The 14,040-nt window shown below is 43.7% G+C and overlaps 1 protein-coding gene across 2 annotated transcripts in view; it reads right to left on the reverse strand.

Annotated features, from left to right (window-relative positions):
- Positions 1-12,897, reverse strand: part of znf710b (zinc finger protein 710b) — a 29,273-nt gene extending 16,376 nt beyond the window's left edge. Inside the window, exon 1 of one of the 2 annotated variants that reach the window (XM_047581181.1) lies at positions 12,555-12,897. Coding sequence is in view for 1 of the 2 variants with exons in the window: in XM_047581180.1 (XP_047437136.1) it covers positions 11,992-12,000 (9 nt within the window). In the remaining variant the exon portion in view is untranslated. Of the gene's footprint in view, positions 1-11,991; positions 12,517-12,554 lie in introns of those variants that run through there. The other variant, XM_047581180.1, reaches the window with a different exon arrangement.
- Positions 12,898-14,040: the final 1,143 nt, after the last annotated feature.

Here is a 14,040-nt window from a genome sequence, read left to right on the forward strand (position 1 = left end):
AGAAACCTTCCAAACAAATATAGACCTGTGACTCTGAAACTAATGCGATGCACACACGTGAGTCAGTGCAAACCTCTTTTCTAGCAGTCAAGAAGAAATGTTTTCTGTTCCGTGGCCATCACTGTAAAACTGATAAAATCACAAGGCAGCATAAAGTGAAGTGGTGACCAGAACTGGTGTAAACTCCTAGTTTGATCGGGATATATGCAGATAAGAGAGGTGGGGCCGAGTCGACATGTCCTGGACAGAGCTGTCTGTCTGTGACATGCACAGTCCATCAAAGAGAGAAAACAGAGGTTAGTGACATTCCTGGTAGGAACGTGGTTAAATATGTTCAGATTTTAAGTTAGATCGTTTTTTTAAGCATAAAAGCATATCACCATAATGGCAGCTGGGTAAATTTATCAATAATGGATCAATAAATCAATCAATCAGCTGGTTACCAGAGGACCAAGTATCTCATTCTGTGCCTTCATAAATAAATTCAAATTTGCTGGTAGACTAATGAGATTAAAAAAAAAATACAAATCCAACTTTATTATTCATAGTGTTCTTTGGTTGTTTTTTGATTCATTATTTTTCTAATTTCCACTTATTAAAATTAAGAATCTTGAGCTCAGGCTTTCACAACATGTATTTTATTTCTTTAAATTATGCTCGGAGCAAATAATGTTAACACGGAAACATGACAAACCTGATTATTTTGGGAAACCTTTCATTTAAAATAAGATTAGATTAAATCAAACCGGATATTGCTATTTTCGGCTAAGCCAGCAAGATGCAAAGGACTCATTGCTGAAGCAGAGATAAACTAGAAGTGGTATCATTTCTGTTGGATTCAATAACAAACTGAATTCAGAGAAACAAAGAGAAAGATTTGTGGTTCTGAGTCAATCTGCTAACATATGATAGACTTGTACGCTTCACACTGATCTCTGTGAGGAAGATGTTTATGGAGACAAAGAAGTTTCAGAGTCAGACCCAGGAGTCAGACTAATATAGATGGTGACACTCTGCAGACGTAGAAAATAGACACAATTATAAACAATGCTGAGCCCAAGCAGCAACACTTGCACTTTACATGCAGTAAAACCTCAGTGAACTAACAATGGTTGCAGCTTCCAGCTGTGCAGATGGAGCAGCTCGGCTCATGAGGTCGTCCTGTCTGTAATCCTGACAGGTGAGGCCTGGTTCATCTAGTTTACATTCCCCTGAGGCTGACGACGCTCATTTGTGGTTGTTTTGTAGCCTGGGAAGTAAGCCACTTGTTGAATGTAAGCAAGCAGGAAAGCAACCACCATAGTGGGGTTCACCCTGGTCTCTGGGCCACAGTGTTACAGGAGGGGGCCAATTATATTTAGGCTAATGAGAATAACATGAGTCCAGTAAATGGCACCAAGATGGACGGGTTAAATAAGACACGATTATAATTGGGAGGGAAGCTTTGTGCTCAAGATGAGGCTTTTATTCTGGAAACCTAATGGCCTCAACCCTCGACAGGTTTTTGTTTTTTTTTCTGGGGAAAAAAAAAACATTTTTTAAAATAAAGTTTGTATCATAAATGTCCTGGAGAGGTAAACAACAAGATGGAGAGAACATGGACGAAAGAGGGAGGGAGGGAGGGAGGGAGAGAGAGAAATGGCAGAGGACAAAATGGGGGACGTAATAGAGGAAGAGAGAGGGAGAGAGAGAGAGAACAGATGATTGCGTGGAATGAAAGAGGGATTGAAAGGGGAGGGAGGGGAGGAGATAAAGAGAGCAGGGACGGGAGGTGGAGTGAATGAGCGAGTGAGGGAGGGAGTGAAATGGTGGAGTGAGAGGAGATTGAGAGAAGGAGAACGAGAGAGAGGGAGGGAGGGAGGGAGGAGGGAGGGAGGGAGAGAGAAAGAAAATGAGAGGCAGCGTTGGGGGAGGGGAGGATGTAGAGAGAGAGAGCAAGAGAGGGAGAGACAGAAAAAAAGACTGAAAAAAGAGAGAGAGATGGGGCAGGGAACAACGTGAGAGTGAGAAAGAGGGAGGGAGGGAGGGAGGGGCAGTGTGCAACGTGAGAGAGGAAGAGAGAGAGAAAGAGAGGCAAAAAGGAGAGGGAGGGGTAAAGCGTGATGGAGGGAGGGAGGGAGAATGAAAGAGGGAGAGAGGAGGAAAGGGAACAGAAAGAGGGGGAGGGGAAGAGAGCTGGAGAGAGAAAAACAGAAAGAGGTAGAAAAAAAATATGGAGCGAGGGAGGGAGAAAGAGAGCACAAAACCTGTCTCGCTCTATTTTGTGGTTTCACAAACATGGCTGCAGCAAAAGAAGAAAAGGAAGAAAAGGAAGGATGGAACTGTGGGTTTTCACAAGTCCTCTCTAACACATAAACAGCCAGTAACATTATAATATTCTACGTAGAAACAACCCCATTCAGATAAACTCAACCTTTATCAAAGCTGACAATTAACAGCTGATGTATCAGTCGATTTGATGTGATCACAGATGCACTGGTGTTGGTGTATTTCAGGGGTTTTCACTGTCTGACATGTACCCCTTTCACATCAGAAATACTGAGTTGACACAGGATTTTCAGACCCGGGTCGCCTTTGGTGTGCTTTGACACCACCAGCAGTCCCGGGTCTGACCCCCCCGCTGTGAGAGCTGCCTGTCTGTTTTTTCCTCCCTCTCATACGTCATCACGGGCTCTGGGCTCGAGTCTAGCTCGGGCCTTTCTGGGTGGAATTTGCATGATCTCCCTGTACTCCGGTTTCCTCCCACCTCCAAAGACATGCTCGTTAGGCTAATTGGTGACCCTAAATTGACCCTAGGTGTGAGTGCGAACAGTTGTTTGTCTCTGTGTTAGCCCCGCGATAGGCTGTCCAGGGTGTACCCCGCCGCCCGCCCGATGCCAGCTGGGATAGGATCCAGCAGCCCCCGCGATCCTAGTGAGGATTAAGTGGTATGTAAAATGAGATGAGATGAGATGAGATTGAAAAAAGAAAATGGACAAAAATCTCTGCCCCTCAGACATCAGTGTCTTATACGGGAGTAGATCAAAACTTTGATCTGTTTTTGAGCTGCTCGCAGCCCTGGAGCTTCTACAATGACACATTCTGACAGGCCGTCCAGTGACAAAATCACAATGTGACAGGCTGGTACATCAGCATCATCGTGTAAGTTAGAGTGTTTTTCGTTCGACGTGAAAGGGGCTATAGATTAATCCAGTGCGTTTACATGCACAGCTTAATTTGAGCTATGTTCTAAATCTGACTACAGTCCTTGTCCCAGGTTTCATGCAACAGAGAAAATCGAACAACTGACAGGAACATGTCCCTCTCCTCCACGCTAGGTGGCAATATGCATCTTTACAGCGGGTTTCTGGTTGACCTACTACATCATATAATAAACGAGAGTTGTTCATGGGGCAGACCAGCATTTCAAACAACTAGATGGTTCTTTTTCTGCGACCGACTTTCTTAGATATATTTGTTCCAGAGAGAATTCAGATTTTAGTCAGAGTAACGTGTTTACATGCACTTAAATTGTCCAGTTAAAGTCGGATTAAGGCACATGCATGTAAACCCATTGAATGAGTTACGCTGTGGGCTACAATGACAATATTTGTTGATAGGCAATGAGTTGAATTAGCAGTTTATTTTTGCAATGCATGTAATAAGGTACAAATACTGCTGCATCGCTTACAAAATAAACATGCTCTAATCCTCAGTCGAGCTCTGGAGTCATGAGGCACGTGTTGTTGTTGTGACTGCTGAGAGAATGTAGTCAACTTCATTCAGGAACACAATAATATAATGACATTGCAACTAAAAATAAGTGTGTCCATTTTGGCTGAGTCAAGACACTACTTTTGACACAAACGTTTCCTCTTTTAGTAACAGCGACAATAGGACACCATAGGGCATCTAGTCTATGTTTCTTGCTGGTACAGGCTCACAGCATCTTTCACCTCATATTACTCCAAGATAAGTATATTCCACTGCCCTCCAAACAATGAGGATTACTGATTTAACCTAAAAACACCACTGGTATCTGCTCTGTATCAGTGCATAACCCAAGCTGACATCATCAAAAATGTTCGTTACATATATCTGATTATACTGATTTTTTAAAAAAAAAAAAAAAAAAAAAAATCTGACTAATAGGTTTAATAAGAGGCCATATTTTGAATTCAGTGGATAATAATACTTATTATTAAACTTGGAAGGCAGACAGAGGAGGTATATTTTACCAGAAAGGTAGGAGCATATAGAGATTTTGGTATTTGGTTGAAATATGCCTCAAATGGTTCAACATCAGCACTACAACACACATTTTACTTTTCGATTTCTTGCACATGTGCCTCCTACAGCGAGAGTTCAGGTATGTACTAGGTGTGTAAATGTCAGCGGCCCCGCAACCATATGGTATGGGTGTGATTGACCTTATGGTTATATGTGACACAAAAGTTCGCCGCGTTAACACCCTCACACTCGCTCCGTTCTGACCCGGTTATCTGAACGTGTCCTGAGTGATCAGGGGACAAGTAACCCACCTAAAAATACATGTTCACAGCTGACATTTTACAGGCGTCTCCCAACGTGTCTCAAGATCCGATCATTGGGTTGCGCTCGGTATGCAAATAAACACGGACGTAATTTGGTTCACAGCAGAATATTTTAACAGCTGCCGTCTCTAATGGCTGTATCTAAACCACAGAGTGGGCATGTCCTGGTGTGGGGACTTGGAGTCTCTCTACCGCACTGAAAACACATATTGAGTTATCATTTACTTATTGAGATCTGTGTCCATACACACAGTAATCCCACCAAGGTGGTGTTTGCATGAGTGAAAGAAAAATCTCTGTTAATAAAGGTAAATAAATACACTGGTGATTACTGAGGAAAAACAAGTCGTAAACTGCCAATCACTACTTCACCACAACATCACCACAACCCTAATTAACATGACTGAAATGTGTTTTATTAAACATGCAGTACATTTGTGTGTTAATCCTTATTATATTTATTATTTAGTTAGTTTACCACAAGAACAAGGCACCAGTGGTTGTGTGTTAGCAGTAGGTGACCCTTAATGTGACCCAGAACGACTTGGATATTCACACGACTGAAAGAACTTGACCAGCACATTCTCCAACTGTCGTATCAGATCTCAAACGCTACGTCAATGTGCGTCGACACCTGTAACTTACGCGGGCCCGTCGCAGTCGGATTGCTCAGGATGTAAAATCAAGGATTTGAGAATGAGAATTCAAAGTGCCTCCATACAAAGGGTCACTTAGTGGTTGGAGTATAACAGTGGAGTCGAGAGATTCATATGTTACAACCTTCACCCATTCACCATGAACACATCTCACCCCAGCTGAAAACCTGGAATATTCTGAAAAAGTCACAGCAAGAAAATCCTTGTCAAGGAGCATTAAAGCTTCTCTGGAAGCTTGTAAGTGGTTAGGCAACGCCCAAAACATGTTTGCACAAGAAAAACAATACTAAAAAAAACTGTCTAACACTATTTAGACAATTTGGCATCTTTCTAATGGCAGAATCAAAGCTATGGCAGCCACGGTTGTGGTCCACAGGCAACAGGTCAATCTGTATTGACCTGTATTTCAGTCGCCCTTAAAACTCTCACTGTTTTCTCTGCAGCATTAAGTTAACCTACTTGTAGCGCTTGAAGCAAGTATACAGTATAATATATTTATGAGGAGCTGTTCTTTGGGAAATAAAGTCCCATGTTCCCAAACAGCTACACAGCTGGAAATAAACATTCACATACTGCCCTAGACTTGAACTATAAATGATTCTGGTTTTGTTTTTTTACAAGGTCATCAATCACTCCCAGATTAATTTTTATTCCAGCCATGCTTCACGCTTATGTTACAAATTCCTTCCTCCTCCTTCATTTCAAGCAATGAAGCTATCAAACAGAGCAGAGTTATGACAGAAGGCACCTTTTAAGAGTCCCAATAAATGTCAGCTCTGCTGTTGTGGGACTACAATTTTGTTCCCGTGTGTTGGATTTCAAACTACTTTCATTTCTTTCCCTTGCCCCCCTCTTTTTTCCCTCCCCTCACATTTTCATCACTTCCCTCTTATCTCTGTCTTCCAGTATCAACTTCCTCCTCCTTCAAACAAGTTTTCCTCCCAGTCACTTTTCTACTGTAGCGCTAGCTGAATGCATGTCGATCAGTTTATGATACTAAAAGTAATCCTGTTTTTAAAACTTAAACAACATGGTCCGTGCTCTCCTGTTGCATTGATCCCTGAAGGGGAAATTGCCCCTCTTGTTCTTCACCAGGTAGATATCTGCTGCTACACAACAGCGCCCCCAGAGATGACACTGAGACTGAATGACGTGCAAGGACTTGAAGCTCTTATAAAATGAAGATTTAAACTGTGTAACCTTAAATACAGAAACTAAGTTATTTTCTCCTTATTATTATTATTGATCAGTGCTTTAATATGAATAGAAAAACTAATATATTCGTTAACGACATCGGGCGCAACCAGCCTGTCAAACTGCAGCTACATGTGTACACAACCAGGTTGTACAGAAGACCTTGAAGAACTTGCTCCGCTGCTTCTTGCTCTTCATGAACGCAAATGATTCCATAGTGTGAAGATCAGCGTTCAGTGGGTCACACCAGCTGCTGCAGGACTCCTTGTTCTTCTTGTTAATGAATACAAACACTCACTTGCCAGTTCATTACGTACAGGGGTGAAAATTAATGCATTCTAATGTAACAATCGTCCACTGAGTCTTAGCTGTGGTATTCAGCATCTGCACATTTCAGATTCAGTGTCACTTGCACTGTCCAGTGGAAGTTGTTGTGACGGCGCCTTTTAAACAGGAACTGTTCATAACCAGATCAGCATACTTGTTATGGTGCCAGTTAGTCAAAATGTAAACAACTGTGGCTCAAAAAACACAACTCAAACTGTGTCCCACATTGCGCCGTCTAGTGAACCCATGAAAGGCTTTAACTCTCCCACATCACCGTGAGCTGATACAAACACACTGTTTGGAACATTTTCCCACAGTTCTCACAGAAATTATTAATGAAATTAAATTTCTATCAACAATCATCGTTCCTATTTCATATGAGCTGTACTATTGCACTGTTACCTAATTGCATTCTTGATTCTTAAAATCTTGCACACAAACAGTGACACAGTCAGCACATCATCACCGTCTGAAGGCTAAGTAGAGGCACTGGTAAAAGGATTTGACGGCCATTAAGATAAACAGCTGTAATCGAGAGCAGGATGAAGGCAGCCAGACATACGTCTGTATTCAGCTTATAATAAGACACATGGCATGATATATAAAGCTACAGTTAACTTCAGATTTTTATTATTCTACACATAATCTCTTCACAAACTAAACTAGCGCTCACATTCTCTGAAATCTGAAAATCTAACAGGACATTTTGACTCAATTCCCCGGCAATAATGGCTGAGCAAGTTGTCAATCAGAGCAACACTGTAAAATGGCTGTACAGTCTCCAGCTCCTTTGAGACTAACACCATCCTTCCACAGGGGTGTAGCAAAGCTAAACATACATCCACAACAGAGGGCACTGGCTCAGCATCACAGACCTGGGTGCTGCACAGCGTCGAGACTAAAGTCCCGTCACCGAGAGACACCGAGACGGTGTGAAAGGACAAAAGAGGGAACGAGAAGCAGAGACAGCGAGAGAAAGACACGGCGTGCGCATACACACAATGCAAACTCACTCACGGCTAAAATTACACCGTGGAGGGCATGAACTAGGCCACTCCTCTGCATTATACTGGAAGGTGGAAGTTAGCTAACGGCACAGAGGCTAACACCTGAACACTGTTGCGAGAAGCCACGAGCGCTCGTCTTCCTGCACAAGGACTCGTGACTGACAGTGATTTGAGCCATAAAATAACGAACTAACTGCTAGCTTGCTGTGTTAGACTGTGGCAAAAGCAGTTTAACACCAGTAATCTTTTTCACTCTGAGATTTTGGCAGGACTGCGGTTCACTGACAGGCTCAAACCAACTCACCAGACAACGAGTAGCAACTTCACACAGTGAAAACTGGCAAGTACAGCATTTAGGCAGACCAGCAGCGAGACCACAACTGACAGGCACGACTCGCACCTAATAAGCATTACATACTGGAGCAGTCCATCAGAGACAGAGCACACGCGAGAAAGCATATCTGAACTTCATAGAAGCATGTTGCATTAAAATGTCTAATGTATGATGCTGTTCTCTAGGTCAGAACGTGTGCAGCAGCTTACAAACAGACATTGTTATTCTGTCTGCCGTCTGTTTTCAGACACAGAACAAATACAATTTCTTTCTAAGCGTAGAAATAACAAGATCAAGAGCCTCAGCCACGCTAACGGCGGAATGAGGCACAATGGTTTGGTGGCAGGGTGCAAATACAGCCTGACTGCAAACATGCAGATGTTCACCAGCTTCACCGGCAACAACATCTTAATGTTCGAAAAATGATTCACGACTGGGAAAGTTCAGCTGAAAGACCATCTCTCACAAGAGCCTTAAACCATACATTTGAGCATATTCAGACATTTTTATCGTCCCCTGCTCCGTTTCCTTCAGGCTGTGTTGCCACACATACACCGATCTGGCACAACATTATAACCACCGACGGGAGAAGTAAATAACATCCACCAGCTGTGAGAATTCAGTGTTCTGGTGGGAAACTTTTGGACCTGGCATTCGCATGGATGTTACTTTGACACGTACCACCCACTTAGACCAGACCAGGCACAACCACCCCATAGCAATGAAGATTCCTTGACAAAAGCAGCAGTTTCTAAATGACAAAAGCTGTCAGGAACAATTCACATGAAAAACTGCGCAAGGTGTTGACCTGGGCTCCAAATTCACTAGATCCCAAACTGATCACGTATCTGTGGGATGAACTGGAACAAGTCTGATCCACAGAGGCCCCTCCCTTCAACCCAACAACACAACTTTCTGTTGTCAGACACCACAACACACCCTCAGGCCCATGTCATTCCCATGTCATGAATCACAATTATTTTGGAGGCACAAGGAGAGCTACACGATATTAAGAAGACAGTTATAATGTTATGCCTGATCGATGTATATCAGAAACAGCCATCAACTTGGTGCTTAAATGCTTAGAGGACAAAAACACAACACATCTAGTTTGCAGCATCGACGTTGCTTCAACATTTCAACTTGAAACCACATGAACACACCAGAGTCGGAAAAACAACCTCCCAAACTCGGGAAGTGAGACCATCAGAGGAGAAAGTGAACAGGGACTAGGAACAATTGTGCAGGTCAAAATGTTTACATGTCATAAACTAAAGCCTTGGATACAACTACAGTCAGTCCCAATAATAGTGATGGATGAGAAGCCAAAGGATTATAAAAGTCAACCTTGCAGTGGGGATAGAGAAAAAGTCAGGTGATTGCCAAAGTCAGTAGTATTAAACCTCCAGGGGTCGCGAATGTCTGTAAAACATTTCCACTCAGTAGTTGCTGAGATATTTCAGGCTGACACTGCAATCCCTTGAGCCACACCACCAGCCGGAGAAAAAAAAAAAATCACTCCTGGCACAAATGAGTACAAGATTAAAACTAGACCCATATTTTGACTACTGTCTCGAAACCTGTATCTGTTTCTCATAAGCGATCGAACTCTGTGTTGTTTTGTTCCGGTCCACAGTCAAGTCAGATGAATGTTACAAACAGTGAAACATTCAACCATGAGCTTGCCAAAAATGCAACCAATGGCACATTAATTAATTAATTAATTAATTAATTAATTAACAAAGCCGTACACAGTCAGCTGCCGGCTACCTTCAGTTAAGCTAAATTTAGTTTTAACAGTCCAACACCTTTTATATCCAGAGGGTCTTTCCAGAAGCATTGTGCCTACACACCAGACTCACAGAGCACATACAAACCAACTGGCACACTGGAGGTCGTTCAGCATGGCTGTAACCAACAGGCCCCACACATTAGGCCTCCTTTGTGCTCTGAGAAACATCAGCCTCTCTCCCTCTCTCTCTCTTTTTTTTTTTTTTTTTTTTTTTTTAACGGTGCCTGCAGCACAGCCGAGCGCTGCAATGTGCTGACACCATCATCAGCTATTCTAAACCTTTTCACCACAGCTATATTCCCACATCTTGGTAACGGAGAAAATAGCGAAAACCCTCATTTTCATTTATCTTCATTTACAGGAGATGTGTCCAGTATTTCAGGGCCTGGTAAGATAATTGATTCAGAGTTTGTTTTTTTAAGGAACACTGTGGATACACTTTGTGCTCAGCGCCGCTGGACAACACAGCCTCCATGTCTCTGATGATCCATGAGCGAAACGGCTTAAGATCCCCTGAGTAGCATACAGATTGTGTAGTCCCGGCAGCAGTGTAATAACGCATTATAGATCCAAACTTCAGGATATTCATTTATCACCGTGTGACTCAGACTGGTCCAGAAGTAAAAAGCTGCACTGCTTAACTTGTAGACAGAGCAATAACTCTTCACGCTCAAAAATTTTTTGGTACACTATTATTAAATCAATAACTACTTTTCTATCATCATCCAAAATTTTTATACTTCAATCAGAGCCGGGGCCTGTCCACATACCAGCTCACCGCAGCTGTGTAATTCGTCACTGAGTGCAATAAATGGAAATCACAAGGCAGAGCAGATTAAACACACCATCAACACAAGGTCTGCACATGAGACAACAAATATGGCAGAGAGCCGAGGGAAGGCATGTTTGAGGAGAGAATTAATATTTGGCTAAGATGCCTTCCAGCAAGAACAAACAGGGGAAGTTTTCATCAAACAGCGGGTGTCAAAAAACCTCAAGGCTGCAATCGATGCGCCCGAGAGTGGTCGTCGGCCGGAGAAACTTCACAGTTGACGGGGGAAAGTGCAGACAAAGCCAAAAGATGCACTCTTTTGAACGGCAGAGGCGGACCTCGACGTTCGGGACATCACTTAGACACTCGCAAGACATGGGATGGGATATCAGACTGTGGCTAGAGGCGCTCTACAGCAAAAGTAGAAAGATCTGAGTTCTGTCGGATGGCGGTGGTTGACGCCCTGCGCTCCCCTGGGCGCCGAAATGATCACATAAAGCTGCACTTCGCCACGGGAACCGGGTCTCTTTCAGGAACGCAAGCCGCAAGTTCTGCAGCACGGCGGCTATACCTCAGCGAGCGCGGCTGCTGCTGAGTCATTTGAATATTTCCATCTAAATAACCATCAATCAGATGACCCACAGACCGACGGCGGAGGATGTCTTTTTAATTACTGCCAGCCACTGAAGTGCAAACTGACACTGAACTGCACCAGAGCGCATCTTTTAGGCCCAGGGGCTGCCAACTGGTATGCACAGTATGCAGCTGCTTTGCTGCACGCAGTGCACCACCCCTCATTACATGATTAGACGCTGCTCGGCAGGTATGCGAGGGGTCAGCGGCGGCGTGACTGCTCGCTCCGGCTTCGCTGTCCGTGCCATAAAATGGCAGTGAGACGGTGGGAAACGCATCGGGGCAGCCGCACGGGAGCCTAAAGAGCCAGCGTGGGATGCCGTGTCCTCATTAGTGCGGCGGAGGATACCTGTGTGGCCTATCAATGATCCCTGACAGCCCTGAGAGGAGTCAGCCAACTGGTGGTGGTGGCCCGTCTCCACCCCCCCCCCCCCCCCCCCCCCCCCCCAACAGCAGCCCGGGCTACAGGTTATCTGCTGCAGTGCATCTCCCCGGTGCTTTGCAGTGAAATATCCCCCGTACGCAGGATTGTGACCAAATTGTGTCCCTCCACTGTGAGCTCCCGGAGCCGACACCGGCGTTATCTCAACACCGTGGACCGTGGACACTTCAGCCTGCTCAAAATAAACCATTATCAAAAATTAACTAGGGGTGTATCTTCAAAAGACAGAGGGGTGGGTAGAGGAGAAGAGAGCCCCGACAAGTTGACTGCAAAAAAAAAAACTTTGTTGAAGACAGGCCTACCCGAGACATGTTGGCCTCCGGTGTGCTGGCATGGAGGGGTGGGCTGCGTGTATGTGCGGGGTGTAGATTAGTGATGGGCTAATGTGGCCTGGTGTCGCCCCTACTCCTTTATGCGCCTCTTTCCCCCATTCTCTCCATCCCCCTCTCTCTCGACGCCATCTGTTTGTGGCATGAGAGAACGTGGAAGTAAAAAAAAGAAAAGAAAAGAAAAGAAGAGAAAAAAAGACGACATTTTGGCTGTAGTTGCTGACCTACATCGCGCATTGGTTTTTTTTGCGTACGGCACCGCGAAAAGCCGCGCGGAAAACGCAGACGTCCCGAAGCCCCACGGGCTGTGAAATTTTCCCCTGCAAAACGCGCAGACATTATCATGGCTGGACAGGAGGAATTTAATAAGTTACGGGTGAAACACTCCTCCTCCTCCTCCGCCTCGCCGGGCCGGACAAGTCAACGCTCCTGCACCGCGGACACACAGACACAGAAATGTACAGAAATATACGTGCACATCTACATTTGTTCGCCGCATTGTCTCCAGAGAAGAGAAGCGTAAAGGCTCGACTCACCTGATTCCAAAAGCGGTTTATGGTGGCGACGTGACTGTGGTTAATTTTAATGTGGGAAAAACAGTTACAACGGCGAGTCCCCGTTGTGTGTAGCAGGAAGGAGGGAAGGGAAGGGACGAGGGGCTGACGTGAATGAATAAACAACTGAGCTCCTCCTCAACGCCACTAGTAAAAGCGGAATGTGGCTGACTTTAGTGCAATTAACACCACGCATTCAACGCCGCTTTTCGTGAAGCTTTTATGCATTAATACAGATGTCTGGGACTGCGGTTACAACATTAAATGTCCGCCATTAAAGGCACGAGGAGTTAAGTTCCGGATTTAAAAACACTATTTTTTTTATATACATATAGTGGAAATTATCACGGCTATATTATTGTGTCTTATTTATTTTAATATTTTTAAATATAATATTTATTTTCTACTGTAAAACAGATGATTTGGAGGATGTTAATAAAATCCACCAGGTGGCGCTGTGCCTGCAGTCTGGCCACATGAGGAGGGAAGCTGTTATGATGGATAAACCCACACCTTGGCACAGTTAAATAGCAGATTTGGGGGATTGTTTGTTTGTTTTTGAACTTTTTTTGTCTTTTTTTTTAAACTAATGAAGTTGAAGAGAGTAAATAAATGTAAATCACAGTGTTTTGTGTTTTGGTTTCATATTGTTTCCAAGGTGAACTTGGTTTTAAATGTTTAGCATATTAAGTTTGTTTTTTTACTCATTCCTCTAGCATTTCTTTTTTCTTTTTCTTCCCTTTCCTTTTCTTTTTGCAGTACATTCTTTAAGGGCGAGATTTAACAAGATCAGGGAAGGGTTTCCCCCTTTTGCAGACAAATTTGTAAAAAGCCATCATCTGGGGTCGAAGCCTGGTGTCATATTTTGAAGGTCAGACATCAGAGTGAGCTAAAAGCAAAATGTGTTCTTCATATTTCCACTTCTTGTCCTCGCTATGGAGATAAGATAAGATAAGATAAGATAAGATAAGATAAGATAAGATAAGATAAGATACAAAATTATTTCAGTGGTAGAGGGATGTGCATGTGGTGTCAAAAATACCAAAACACATCAGCAGCTATTTATTGTATGCCCTGAGAGAAGTGCACAAATTGTGACACTAGAGGGCACAAGCACTCCACTTAACCCCTCCTTCATGAAACACATCTCTCTCTCTCTCTCTCTCTCTCTCTCTCTGTCTGTCCAGCTGATTCACATCTCATGTGATTCCTTAATTAATTCATAGCTGTTAATGTGCGAATAACGACATTAGTGTTCCTCTTATAAACTGCCTGGGAAGATCAAGGCTGGTCCCGTCTAACAGTATTAGACCATGTGACAGAAAGATTCTCACTTGGACACGCGCTCACAGTGGAGGAATAGATTTTTACGGCATAAAAGAAAGCAATGCTCAATTGAACACATTTGTTGCTGACAATCAGAAGATGATGGAAGGTTTCGTGCCGTGTGCAGATGTGCTCTTGGCAT

This window comes from Mugil cephalus, chromosome 3 (assembly GCF_022458985.1).
Source record: "Mugil cephalus isolate CIBA_MC_2020 chromosome 3, CIBA_Mcephalus_1.1, whole genome shotgun sequence".
In the NCBI taxonomy this organism is placed as follows: domain Eukaryota; kingdom Metazoa; phylum Chordata; class Actinopteri; order Mugiliformes; family Mugilidae; genus Mugil; species Mugil cephalus.